The 15,491-nt window shown below is 35.1% G+C and overlaps 1 protein-coding gene across 1 annotated transcript; it reads left to right on the top strand.

Moving 5' to 3' along the window:
* Positions 1-12,467: 12,467 nt before the first annotated feature.
* Positions 12,468-14,522, top strand: LOC131601489 (pentatricopeptide repeat-containing protein At2g45350, chloroplastic). The gene has a single exon (XM_058873319.1). The coding sequence runs from the start codon at positions 12,632-12,634 to the stop codon at positions 14,519-14,521; it is 1,890 nt and encodes a 629-aa protein (XP_058729302.1). The 5' UTR covers positions 12,468-12,631; the 3' UTR covers position 14,522.
* The last annotated feature ends 969 nt before the right edge of the window (positions 14,523-15,491 follow it).

The following is a 15,491-nucleotide window of genomic DNA, read 5'->3' as shown; positions in this document are numbered from 1 at the left end:
CACCGTGACTCCCTGCCGCAACGCACAAAAATAAACACACACAGTCATGGCCTCCTAGAGAGGGCTTCCAGGATAAAAGATGAATGCCTCCCTACTTCTCATGGTAATATATGATGGGGAATGAGAATAAAAGGGAACTCAAGAATATACTGAACGGATAGAAAATCCGTAATGAGCTAGCAAGCGTAAGCAGAGAAACTTGGAATACTTCGTGTAAGCTGTCATCAATAGCAAAGCAAGCCAGAAAGTCTAATCATCCGACATAAGCATCAAAGCATCATCGAGAAAATAAATCACGAGCGATATGTGGGACGCGTCGAGCATAACCATATAAATAACCAGCAAGAAATACAATCCAGACATTGCAAGAGTATACATCTCAATGAATGAGAGATCAGATGAACCGCATCGGAGATAAGTTCGTGTCCCACAAATGAAGTGTAACACTACACAAATTAAGTCGTAAGACAAATCGCACCGGGAACGAATTCTGGTCCCACAAATAAAGTGGAACACAAAGCAAGTCAAATCACGACTATAAAAGACTCTCTCAAAGTACCTTGCACAAGCTCAACAAACATGTCTAAAAAAAGAAGGAAAGCAACCGAAGGTTGCACAAGTCATCACATTATTAAGTATTGATGTAAACTTAGAAAAAATACAATTTGAATATGCATCAAGACATAAACTTATAAATCCGGCAACATTGACATCGACATGCAAATTATGACGCAAGAGATCATCAAGAATGGAAACATCAAACAATATAGTTTTCAACAATTTTAATCATCTACACTCACCATTAAAGCATTAGAACGTGTAACACCGGCTAAGATACATCAATGGAGGAATTAGGATCAATTAGAAATAACTAAGAGGCCAAGAATACATCCAAAAGCTTGAAAAAAACTGAAAAATCAGGGCCGTAATTGGTTATGGTAACCGGTTACACCTTCACATGTCAGATGTTGTTTCTGTACAAAAAACTGGTAACCCGTTACGGTAACCGGTTACGCTTGCTATTGTTTCTGAAAAACACTTGGTAACCCGTTATAGTAACCGGTTACGCCTTCTACTGTTTCTGAAAAAAAACACTTGGTAACCCGTTACGCCTGCAGCTACACTACTGCTTTGGAAAAAAACACTTAGTAACCCGTTACGTAACCGATTACGCTTGCAGCAAATGTCTTAAAACAGCAAAAAACCTCATTCAAAAGCACTTAACTCATGCATCAACCAAGAGATCTTGACAAGTACGAATTTGCATCAATTAGCACAACATTTTGAGCATCAAATGACCACAATCAAGCATCAATTTACATATATCTTAAGCCATTAACATCAATCATCATGCAACAAATCTCATGCAAGCATTATCACAAATATCTAAGGCACATAACTTGCGACAACACCTAGATCTAACAATTCAACTCATGTTATCATCAACAAATCATAGATCTAGCATCTTGAATCGACATTTAACCATCATCATCATCAATTAACAACATTAACTCTTAGATCTAACATTCAAATCATGTTTCATTCATAATTAAGCACTTATTCAAGATTCGAATGCTTACCGAACGAAGATCCGAACAAAATGTGAATACGAACACGAATCGAAGATGAGAGTGCGACTTCGGAAGTGGATGGGAGAAGGAGAATGGCGCGTAACACTAGGAAGGGAAGAGGATAATCAAAATCTGGAAAATCAACCTTCGCGTTCTTCGCGTTCTTGATGAAGTTGTTGAAGAATTTGAGGGAAGAAGTGAGAGAATATTTTGATTTTTGTTTGTGGCAACACTGAAAATTATGAACCTCCTCTGCAAAATAAGAGTGAAAGAATATATAGAGTGGCCAAATACGCGCAATTCTCAAATCACCCTTTCTAATCGCGTTTCCGCAAACGAACTTCGACACTCTTGAATTTTTCTATAATTTTCGGTATAGTATCAGCCTTCGGGCCAAATACAAAAAATGTCGGGAACATCTAGATGGAGTTTCCAGTAAAATTTCTGCTCAATCGGACAAACGGTTCAGGAGCTATGAATTGTTTACTGTCTGAATACAACGGTTCAGCACCGCCGACTACTCATAAACCTCAAATTCGAAGGTCTTCCTCAAAGAATTGGCTTCCTAGCCGAACACGAAAGTTGTAGAGAACGCCAAAACGGTGTAGGTCGCGTGAGAATCAAGCTCATACGGCCTTTCGGTTGAGAGTTACGAATTTTGCAAAGATGCCACAAAACAACTTTTTCTTTGAACTGTCTCAAAAACAGCAGAAGCTCTTGATACAAAGCACACTGGAGTGCTAGGCCTTCGTCATGACAAGGATTTGATTGGTCCCTAATGAGAGCTAGAGAAAATGAACCTTGATCCCGCGATCACAGAGCCAATGATATGAATGATAATGCATATGTCCTAATGCGAAACGTAAGCCAATTGAAAAAAATAGAAAGACAAATTTTAGGGTGCAACATCCTCTTCTTATTATCAAATTCTAATTTGAATAGAGGTCAAAATGGGCATTTTAAACATGTATAAAACAATTTGACCAAGAATTTTTTAATTTAAAAAAAAAATCAAGTTAAGGATAATAATAAGGTTATACATTTTCCATTTGTTTTCTAAAAGTTTTTTTTTTATAAATATGAGAGTCATGCACTAAATATAATCTTATAGATAATCTCAACTAGATTTTGTAATACCTAACACCATATCTTTCTTCATTTATTCTTATGATAATTCAATTATTTAATTTTGAGTACCAAAATATCCATTTTTTTGGTAGGTAGCTAAGAACTTATCAATAATTTCTTAGTTTACTTAATTTTTGTCTACTTGTTCAATTAAAAAAAAAAAGTGTACTTGTTTTGAGTAGCTAAAATAATGAATGGATGAATGTTATCATCATAATACGGATTAACGAATCCATCATATTTCATTTTTTTATTAAGTCAAAACTTCTTATATCATTGTCACTAAAAATAAAACTTATCTCACTTTTTTTTTTTAATAATTTATTTCCTTCCTAAGGAATGTCGTCACGGTATACAAACCACTTGATGCCAGAAAATAAATAGTATTTTAATGGAAGCAATTAATTAACTGAATTTTATTTTAAGTAAATAAAGGTGAAAGAAAAAGACAAAACAAAAGTAGGGTTGCTGGTTGCATAACAAGTTGAGCTGGGACATTTAATTTAACCTACTATTTTAGGTGAAGCAGGTTGAAAAACACACAAAAAATTAATTGTATTTTTAATTTTTTTCCTTCTTAAATATGAATTGATAAATTTTTTTAGATTTAATATTCTTTTTATCTTCTTGTATCTTAATCTCCGAATTTATTTTGATCACTCGGCTTACAAAAGGTTCATATTAATATTTTAATTTTTTAAAACGTATTATATTAATCATTTTTATCGAATTAACGACGAAAAAATTTAAAAATTAATTGTTAAACTCGTTGTTAAAGATACAAAATATTAATATGATATATTTTGAAGAATTAAGATTTTTGTATAACTTTTTTTAAATTAAAGGACCAAAATAATCTTGATGTTAATGAATGGGACTAAAAAGATGTTAAACCTTTTTTTTTAATAAAATATGTGTTATAAAAAAAATTTGAAAAACAAAAATATAAAATACAACTCAAAAAATAATAAGCAAGTAAAAAAAGAAAGTTGAACACTGATAGATTAGTTCACAACTTCACATTTCACCCGGCAACAATGTCCAGCCACCACCGGTGCAAAATAAAATTCATAAGATTTGTGAAATACAATTAAATAACCCCCAATAAAGGAATAAAAGATTTTAGCTCAAAAACAAAATGATAAACTTAGAGAAAAAAAATATTTTAGTGACGGTAAATTCTATCACTTTTCAACCAATGAACAAAATTGGTCAAAAAAAAAAAACTAATGAACAAAATAATTAATTTATAATTCAAGTTAGATTATTTATGTTTTTTTTTTACAAGAGATTATTTATGATTCTTAATTCATAGGTTTATTGATTCAAAAGGAAAATTAAAAAAAAATAAAAATAAAGGAAAGACTTAAATGCATTTTTAGTTTTAGCCGGCTCCCTTTTCTATTCAACTCTAGTTTTTTCTATTTCTTCATCCACTAAGAAGAGTGATTTTAAGGTCAATTTTTCATTCAAAATCATCCTTCTAAATTCTTTTTTCTTTCCTTTTCATTCAAATAAGTGATTTCACATTTATTTTTATTTTTTTCTTCGTGATTTCGCCGTCTTAGTGCGACGTTGTTGGTCGTCGTCCTATTGCAGCGTTATTTTGTTTTTTCCTCTTAGTGCGGTGTTTGTTCGATTCAGATTGACAAATTAGTTTCGACTCAGTACATGTTCAATCAATGACTTTGACGTCGTCAACACTACAGACTCGGAGACATGGGTACTCCAAGCATTTTAAATTCGTCATATTTATAGGCTTTGTCACATTTGTAGCCATTTTGTCATTATATGTTATTAATGTGGGTGTTGTGAGGTTGTATACAGATTCATCCTTTTTAATTTTTTGCAATTTTGAATTTGTATTATTTGATGTATTTTATTTGAATGAATGAATGTCATTTTAGTCCAAAAAAATTTGTTCTCCCCTTATTACAAAACTCGATTTTTTGGTCCCTTAATTTTACTTGCCTTGGAACTTTTGTGGTCTCCCTCCAGTTTTACATATGTGTACTCTTCATTTATGACATGGCACTTTGACTGTGGTGCCATGTCAGCAAGCATGACTTTTTTTTAAATTAAATCATTATTTTATTAAAAAATATATTTAATAATTATTTTTTATATTTATCAATTTATGTAAGGTTATTAAATTCTAAAGAAAAAAACCTTCTTCATTCACGTCTCTAGGTTCTCCTTAAAGTTAAAAGAGAGAGAACGTGAAAAGGCTAGCAAAGAGTCAAAATTGGAAAGAAAAAAAAAAGGACAAGTCAAAATAACAAGAGAGAAAAAGGGAGCTTACGAGAGAGGAAAACGAAAGACGAAATGCACATAGTAGCTTCCGGCGACGGCGAGGGTGGAGAACTTCCGGTTTATTTTATGTGGCAGAGGAAAATTGATAACGAATGCGGATATGGATTTAGTGTTCGGTTTCACGGAGGTGTTGCTGCGTGGCGGCGAGAAAACATGGTTGCAGAGCAAAGTGCAGTTGCTGGAAAGTGTTGATTTCGTCTGTAATACGGTGGGAGAACTGACTTTTATAAATGTTGCGGATAGCAAGAGTCGCTACCGACTTTTATTTTATCCAATTGGAAAGGCAAAAAGAACAGGAAAGACCTTTAAAAGATTTTGAGTTCGGGGGGTAGGTTATACGAAGGGAAGGTGTAAGCACCTTTTGTATCCATGATTATCCATGGGCTCTTAATTGCTTAGTTCACTTGTTTGTTTGAATTGTTTGAAAAGTGTCGTGTGTGTTTAGAAAAAGATTTTTTGAATAAGGACTTTAACTTGTAAATAAGTGTAGCTTTTTGGAAATCGTTTTAAACAGAGGTGTGAAAAGCATTTGAAAGTTTGATTTGAATGTGAGCAAGCAGTTAAGAGCCATCTGCCCTAAGTTTGTCTTTCTTGTTCTTTAAGTCTTTTATTTGAAAGGGCTATCCATACCATAAGGAGGGTAGGTAGTCCTTTCATTGGATGTGCGGGTCATCGAGAATCATCGTTTGCCATAAGTCTATCCATACCATAAGAAGGGCAGGAAGTCTTTAGGAAAGGATGTGATAGTCATATGTAGGCAACCAGTAAGGATACCTTAGAATTCGAAGGGACGGTCATCATTTATCGAGGCAACATCGAGGGACAAGATCATTTTTTATCGTAGGCAACTCGAAGGGACTATGATGATTTTATTCGTAGGCAGCAGGCTAAGGTATCCCTACATCCGAGGGACTTGACTACTTTTGATCGAAAGTCGGCATAAGAGGAGTTACCTTAAAGGTGGGTGTGTGCATCAATCATGTGTGTTAGATTCAGTTATGTTAATCTTGAGTTAGTGAGCTACGTCCAGTTATTAGTCTTGTCACTCCCTGTTTTACTAACCACGCAGTTAATATATTGACGGAAAATAAATTGTGGAAAGTAAATGTCCTACGCTATCACAAGGCTTCGGGATGGGGGGTATTACAATAAAAACCTGTCGGGGGAGATGCGGAAAATAAAGGCGGAAATTAAATCCTAGTTACTATTACATAAAACCTTTTGCGACCTATACATAATTTCTAGTATTTAAATAAATAAGAATTAAATAAATAAAGAACATAATTTAAACAGTCATGCGTCAATCGTTGGAGTTTGAGATGAGAAGAAGAATCGAGAGAGAATTAGCAAAAACATTTGAATTTGAAGTTGGAAGAAAGTCAGGGTTTAAAGGAGATTAATTGAAAACTTACTTATTAGACTAATCCTAGTTTTAAACTAATTACCTAATTAAATTAATTAACTAAGTAATATTTTTTATTATTATTTTTTAATGACTAAATTAATTAAACCCTAATTCATAAGATAATTAAATCCTAATTCCTAAATTAAAACTAATTACTAATTAAACGTATTCAAGTTATAACCTAATCTTGATTACTAAATTAAAACTAAATCTAAAATCTAACTAATATTTTTTTATGTTTTGTTTGATTAAAATTAAATTAGTAAAAATGTTAAGTTAAAATCACCTAATTCTAATTGTTAGAAAAAATAATTGATTAATTAAGAAATGAATTAAAAGAAAGTAAAGAAAACAACAAAAAGAAGAAAGAGAACAACAAAGGAAAAAGGAAAAAAATCAAAACTGGACGTTGGAATCCGGTGTGGCCGCTCCATGAAGGTGTACGATGGGGACGCATCTCCTGAGTCCTTAGATCTGGGCTTCGCGTTAATCCAGTGGTGATACACTGCAGGTACATCGTGGGCGTATACAAGGGAAGACGCGCTGGATCTAGGAACAAAGAAATATGAAAAAAAAACAAAATTGGTTTAACAACTCCAAAATAACATAAAACATGCAACAGGAACAACAAAAGAATAGCCCGCCCCCAATATTACATATCAAAGGGACTCCACTAAAGACCCGAACGATAAAGCAACTAAGGAAGCATGAACACTGTCATCTTCCTCAAGAAGCTAATTCTTAACCTGGTCTTTTGTACCCCCAAAGGAGCACATACACCACAACAAACAAAAAGGGGTGAGAACACACTCAAAATATGTTAGCAGTGTAAAATAAAGCAAGGGTAGTATAATCACATAATCATAAATTACACACGTTATTCGCCACCATCATCAATCATATCAAGTATTCTCAACTATCCAACAACATCATGATTATTTAATTACATGTGCAGAAATATATGCAAATGTACTCAACACCTTGACTCTATATGCATGTGGTACCGTTATGGACATCACAGATCCATACTTGCTCTCGATCCCTCTTCGGAACCAGAGCACGCCAGAAATTGCTACTAATCTTCTTTTAGCAACGCTTCATCAATTCTTCACTGGAATCAGGTACTCGCTCCCGATCCATTCCTCTAGACCATAGTACACCAAAATGAACCAAAGTATGTACACCATGATGCATGAACTCAACAATAACATGCAGATATGAATATGTAAAATCGGTCCCTCTTCTGACCGTATCCATCGCCAATAAGGCCACCTCAACACAACGATTATAATATACACCCAATCAACAATGTAACATCATCATTCATAATTTGCATATAATTTTACATCCAAGTATAATTCACCAATTAATTATATAATAATTAATTAACTACTAAAAAATAATCAATTCCTATCGAAATGTCACCAAACAGGGATTAAACATCGCCTACATGCAAGGAAGGATCATAAAACTGAACCAGCAGCTCAAAACCGAGCCACTAACACCTTGACGGACATCCTAGGCACGTAACGACTTGCCCGTCACTTGGGTGATGATCGTCACCCATCCTGCCATCCCCTTTCAACTTAACATGTCACCCTTATGACGATCGACATGAAAAATCATGCCTGGAGACCATGACGGTCTCCCCGTCATGACGACTATCAGCCCCTCCAGATGTGTGACGGTTTACCCGTCACGCTGGTGATGACTGTCACCCTGTTACAAAAACCGGAATATGCGATTTTGGCCATGACAGCTCATTCGAAGCTTCGATTTTGGCCTTCATATACCCAATTCGAACAAAAAAATTATTCATACATCATACAATGTTTATTACATCATTTAATCATTAATTTCACACAAAACTCATTAATTTATCATGAATTCAAGTTAATTATCAAAACCTTACAACACAACCATGGCAAGCATCAATTTCACAATTCATTTCAACAAATCATATATGAATTCTAGCATATAATGGAATACTAAAATACCCACAAAATATGGAAAATATCATGAATTTCTGATAGTCACATACCAAGCTCATAAGACATAACAATGGTGGGAAAACCTAGAGGAGGGTCAAGATCCCTCTATACTCCCTTTTTTCTTATCTCCCAAATATCACGTACTGACAACTCTAAGGGCCACAATAATCTCTATTTATCGTAGCCTAATTTTCAACTCTCTAATTATTTAACTTTTGCCCCTTTACTTTTGGTTTCTCTCACCTTATCCCACCACTTATCTCATTATACCAATTTCTACCATACGGCTCACTATTTTTCTATTTATTTTAATATTATTTTATTATTCTAAATCAAATAAAATCATGCTAACCTCCAATAATTCCCATTAAACCATATAGCACATAATATCACCAAAATAATTAATTAAAATACCAAATAAATAAATAAAAGCAATTATTGACCATATTAAAAGAATTACGAGAAACTGGGTATTACAACTCCCCTCACTTGCCGAATTTTTACCCTAAAAAATTACTTGAAATGAATAGAGTCGGGTACGACTCACTCATTTAGCTCTCCAACTCCCACATCAAACTTCTACTAATAGGTCCTCCCCACACTATCTTTACCAAAGCAATCTCTTTGTCTCTCAAGTGCTTCACTTCTCGACCCTCTATTCTCAAGGGAGATGCTTCAATAGTCAAGTTCTCTTTAACTTGCACATTGTCCACTTGAATCACATGAGATGGATCAGGAATGTACTTCCGTAGTTGAGACACATGAAAGACATCATGAATATTCAAAACAATTGGCGGAAATGCAACTCTGTACGCCACCTCTCCTACCCTCTAGAGGATCTGATATGGACCAATGAAACGTGGTTTGAGCTTTCGAGATTTCAGTGCTCGACCAACACCAATTACTGGAGTAACTCTCAAAAACACATGATCTCTTTCCTATAACTCAAGCTTCTTCCTTTGTTTATCATGGTAACTCTTTTTTCAACTCTTCGAAGCTCTCATCTTCTCTTGGATCATCTTGATCTTCTTGGCGGTCTGCTGAAAAATCTCATGTCCGAGCACAACTTCCTCATTAGATTCGTACCAACACAAAGGAATCCTAAATCTCCTTCCATAAAAAGCCCCATATAGAGTCATTCCAATACTATAATGAAAAATAATTTTGTAGGTGATATCAATCAACGACAAGTAACTGTATCAATTACCTCCATGTTCCAGCACACAAGCTATCAATAGATCTTCCAAGGATTAGATAGTCTTTTCTGTTTGATTGCTTGTCTGCAGATGATAGGCAGAGCTCAATTTCAACTTACTTCCCAAAGCTTTCTGCAAACTCTGTCAAAACCTCGGCAAGAACCTCAAATATCTATCTAATACGATACTCGAAGGAATACCATGCAGCTTCACAATCTCACTGATGTACACCTCCACTAGTTTCTATAATGGATAAATGATCTTAATCGAAATGAAATGGGCTGATTTAGTTAATTTGTCAACAATAACCAGATAGAATCACTTCCCTTCACATTTTTGGTAAACCCGTCAAAAAGTCTATAAAAATGTTGTAGCACCTGGGTGAATACTCAATCTACTTCTATGACTTTCCTCAAGAATATTCTTCTTAAGCTTTGGCAAGTCTGATACGCAAACTCAATCTTTGAACCTCATAACACCAGTCCCATCAATTTTGAAATCCATTTCTTTACCTTGATTGGTTAATGCTATCCGGTCAATCAATCCCAAATATATTTTTAACCTTATCTGATTTCTTCAAGGACACCACTAGTCAGCTTCAATATACCCACCATAACACTCTGCGACGTCCTCTCGCATACCAAAATAAGATCTCGGAATTGCTCAAGTAGATCCAATTCTCGAACCATAAATGATGACGTATGCAGGGACTTCCTACTCAAAGTATCTACCACCATGTTAGCTTTACCGGATGGTAATTCAACTCGAAGTTGTAGTCTTTAAAGAACTCAAGCCACCTTCTCTGCCTCATGTTCAACTCCTTCTAATCGAACATGTATTTCAAAATTTTATGGTCACTAAACACTTCAAACCTTGCACCGTATAAATAGTGCCTCCAAATCTTTAGCACAAACACAATCGCTACCAACTCTAAGTCATAAGTAGGATAATTCCTCTCATGAACCTTAAGTTGTCTCAAAGTGTAAGCTACTACATTCTTTTGTTGCATAAGCACGCCAGCTAAATCCATTTTTTGAAGCATCACAAAACACCACAAAGGATTCACTAGCATTTAGTAGAACCAAAATGGAGCTGTCGTCAAGCTCTTTTTTAACTCTTGGAAACTCTTTTCACACTGAGCGTTCCACACATAAGCTTGACCCTTTCAAGCTAACTGAGTCAAGGACAAAGCTAACCTCGAAAAACCTTCTATAAACCTCCTATACTAGCCAGCCAAATCAAGCAAACTTTTAATTTCAGAAACAGACTTAGAAGTTTCCCACTGCAACACATCATCTACCTTCGACGGATCAACAACAATACCACTACTAGAAATCACATGACCATGGAAACTCACTTCACACAACTAGAACTCACACTTGGATAACTTGGCATACAACTATTCCTCTCGCAAAACCTCTAACACAACTCTTAAGTGTCCTGCATGCTCCTTGCCGGTATTAGAATACACCAAAATATTATTAATGATCGCAACAACAAACTTATCTAAGTATGGATGTAAAATCTTATTCATATACTCCATAAGCACGTCGGGGACATTCGACACACCGGACGACAACATTGAATATTTATAGTTACCATATCGGGTTCAAAAAGCAGTCTTTGGGATATCTTCAGCCTTCACACGAATTTGATGATAACCCGGCCGCAAATCAATCTTACTAAACACACAAGCACCAACCAACTAATCCATCAAATCGTCAATACTCGAAAAAGGATACTTATTCTTGATAGTAACCTTATTCAGTTGTCGATAATCAACACAGAACCTCATGCTACCATCTTTCTTCTTCACCAACAACACTGGCGCTCCCCACGGTGAAACACTAGGTCGAACAAACTTCTTCTCACGCATATCTTCTAACTGTTTCTTCAGCCCACTCAACACTGAAGCGGGCATTTTGTGAGGTATCGTCGGCACGGGACTAGTATCAGGTACTAAATCTATGGTGAACTCAAATTCACTCTCTGGAGGAAGGTCACATATATCTTCAACAAATACATAAGGAAATTCACACACCACCGACATATCTCTAGCAACCACCTCGCTTTCCATTCTCAGAGAAACAAACATCACAAATATCTGATCTTTCTCCATTAAAGACATCTTAACTTGACCGACAGACAATAATCTCAAATCCAGATTCTCCTCGGGTTCAAGAAACAACACAGTCTTGCCAAAGCAATTGATATACACATGGTTGAACTCTAGTCAGCTATCCCTAAAACTAGCACCATATAACTTAACTGCAAACAGACTAAGTCCATTCTGAAGTCTTTACCAAAAATTGTCAAATGACAATTCAAACACACGAGCGAAGTAGTCATTGAACCATTAGTTGGGGTATAAATGACCATACTTTCATTCATAGGGGTCACTTCAAGTTTCAACTTATCAACACAATCATGAGAAATAAACGAATGAGTAACACCAGTATCAATCATAGCAATTAGTACAACACTGTGAATAAAACATGTACCTATAATCAAGTTATCTGATTTCGAGACATATGCACCACTCAAAGAGTCTGTTTTCAAATTTCTCACCATGACCACTTCTAATTATTGCAATTTTCAAATCTTGTTGAAATTGCATTTGTTTGCAAACGACTAAGAACATAAGGTGTGACTCATCTTCGTGTCAAAGGAGTTTTATCGATGTTCATCTATTTTAGTTATCACATAGTTTTAAATTTGTATATTATCCATAATTAATCATAAATTAATTTTAAATTTATATATTATTTAAAATTAATCCTAAAATATCTATAAATTTGTATATTATTAAGATTAAGATTAGCATACATATTAGTAATAAAAATATACATGAGACCTAAAAGAAAAGATAGCCATGACCATCCCTTTCCCCCCTAAAACAAAGATAACCTTATCCCTTTTCCCTCCAACAATCCATGAATCAACAAGACACAATGCAACCTTTGTTTGCACCACTACACAACTTTTATTACTTCAAAATATACCATCTGGTTTTTTTGAACCACATTGATGCTTGTGTGTGCTCATTCTTCATCATACCAACCATGGTCTTCAACAATCCCCACATTAATTTTGCTCCCAAAATTCACAACCAAAGAACACATGAATCAACTTCACGCACGTTTAATAACAACAGGATTCATCAAAAACACTTCACTCACCACCAAACTCATCCTCACTTTTGTTTCTTCACCCTATAAGCCTCTCGTTGAATTTGCTCGTTACGTCTTCTTCAAGAACCATGCTTTACGTGTTGAAAGGGATAGAAATGATGACCCTTTTCTCTGGAATGCTGTTATCAGGTCTTATTCTCATGGGAAGGATCCAAAAGGAGCAATTTTTTTGCTGTGTTTGATGATTGAAAATGGGGTTTGTTTGGATAAGTATAGTTTTTCACTTGTGTTGAAGGCTTGTTTGAATATGGGTTTGATGAAAGAAGGAATGCAGATTTATGGGTTGTTGTGTAAGACGGATATTGGGTGTGATTTGTTTTTGAAAAATTGTTTGATTGGTTTGTTTATGAGATGTGGGTGTGTTGATTTTGCAGAGCAAATGTTTGATAGAATGGCTGAGAGGGATTCTGTTTCTTATAACTCAATGATTGATGGGTATGTGAAATGTGGGTTGATTGGAAGAGCAAGTGAGTTGTTTAATGGTATGCCAATGGAAGAGAAGAATTTGATTACTTGGAATTCAATGATTAGAGGCTATGTGAGATGTGGTGGAGATGATGATGGGTTGAGGTTTGGTTGGAGTTTGTTTATTAAAATGCCTGAGAGGGACTTGGTTTCTTGGAACACAATGATTGATGGTTGTGTGAAAAGTGGGAACATGGACGATGCTCGGGCATTTTTCGATGGGATGACGGAAAGAGATTTGGTCAGTTGGGTTACGATGATTGATGGTTATGCTAAATCGGGGGATGTCCTTTCTGCGAGGAGTTTGTTTGATGAAATGCCAAGACGGAGCGTCATTTGTTGTAATTCAATGATGGCTGGGTATGTTCAGAATGGGCATTGCATTGAGGCATTGAAATTGTTTCATGATATGAGAAAGGAGACAGATATGTTACCGGATGATACGACGCTGTTGATCGTTCTTACAGCAGTCGCACAATTAGGACGCGTGGAGGATGGAGTTGCGATACATCGTTATTTAATCGACAATGGTTACTCTCTGAGTGATAATCTCGGCGTTGCTCTGATTGACATGTATTCAAAGTGTGGTAGCATCGACAATGCCATATCAGTGTTCGAGAATATCGAACAAAAACGTGTTGATCATTGGAATGCTATGATTGGTGGCTTAGCGATTCATGGAATGAGTGAAATGGCTTTCGATTTTCTCATGGAGATGGAAAGGCTTTGTATTACGCCCGATGATATCACGTTCATCGGAGTATTGAGTGCTTGTAGGCATGCCGGAATGTTGAAAGAAGGACTGATATGTTTTGAGCTTATGCAAAAAGTATACAAGCTGCAACCCAAAGTGCAACATTATGGATGCATGGTGGATATGCTCAGCCGAGCCGGACTTATCGAAGAAGCAACAAAATTCATCCAAAAAATGCCTATTGAACCAAATGACGTGATTTGGAAGACCTTGCTTAGTGCTTGTCAAATTCATGAAAACTTCTCTGTAGGAAAGCCTATAGCTCAGCAATTGATTCAACTGAAGTCATGCAATGCAAGTTCTTATGTGCTCTTGTCTAATGTCTATGCTAGTTTGGGTTTGTGGGATAATGTTAGAAGGGTTAGGACAGAAATGAAAGAGAGACATTTAGGGAAAATTCCAGGGTGTAGTTGGATTGAATTGGAGGGAATTGTTCATAACTTTTCTGTACAAGATAGAACACACCCTCAGGTTTCTGAGATTTATTCTATGTTAAATAGTTTGTAAATTCTTAATTTGAAGCTCACTCCTTTTAGCATTGAATCATCAAAGTAGCAATGTTTTAAGAATTAAATAGTAGGACTTAGTTAGATAAGTCACCCAAATCAGGAAAATTTAAAGTCATTGAAATTGTAAATTCTGTGTCATTTTGATGAAGAGAATGCCCCTTCTTGGCAAACATTTCAATTAGTCTTTATAGTTGAATATTTATAATAGAATTGGTTCTTGAAGATTAATTATAAATTGTAAATCACCCCCTATAATGTTAGTTAAAACTAAATAATATTCAAAAAGTAATTTTGGTTGAGAATGATAGCAAATCACAAATTGGGAGCTTTTTTTCTCTCTTATTTGAAGGACTAAAGTACTAGAATCCTACAATTCTAAGAGTCAAATTTGAGATTCACTCCCAATCTTGGATGTTGTGAGTTGGGGACTGAGTTTGCAATGTGGATTACTTCTTAATCAAGCATAGCTTTTTAAGTATAGGTAGTGCATGCAACGATTAGTTGGTATCAAAATTGGATAGTGGCAAACATTGTTATAAAGGTTTGTTTGCATGCTCATATATTGTTTTTTGAAAATATGCTATGCAGTAACTCTTTTTAAGATGTTTCGCGACACTGTGTAAATTGTGCAACGCAAACAATCAACCACAACATTTTCAGAATGAAACACCTTAATTCAAATTGTTACGACAACTACTACACAATAGATAACCGATTGAAAATTGCACCCTATATGATACAAAGACCAGTCAAATTTAATATAAAAACTTAATGACATACAACGGCCACTCAAATTAAAACAAAAAAAAAATTAGATGAAGCATAACTTAGAGAGAGAAATAAGAGAGATTTCACTTTACTCGAAAATATGGAGTGGATAAAAAGAGGTATGGAAACCTCTATTCTCAGAGGAGGTCAGAACCCAAAATAAGAAGAAGAAAAAAGAAGGCGGAATCTTATTTGATTCA

This window comes from Vicia villosa, linkage group LG5 (genome assembly GCF_029867415.1).
Source record: "Vicia villosa cultivar HV-30 ecotype Madison, WI linkage group LG5, Vvil1.0, whole genome shotgun sequence".
Classification (NCBI taxonomy): domain Eukaryota; kingdom Viridiplantae; phylum Streptophyta; class Magnoliopsida; order Fabales; family Fabaceae; genus Vicia; species Vicia villosa.
The sequence above is the reverse complement of the archived record's forward strand: the minus strand, read 5'-3'. Positions and strand labels throughout refer to the sequence as shown.

What these genes read in the sequence shown, in the direction of transcription:
- LOC131601489 (XM_058873319.1), top strand. Translation starts at nt 12,632, where the DNA reads ATGCTTGTGTGTGCTCATTCTTCATCATACCAACCATGGTCTTCAACA.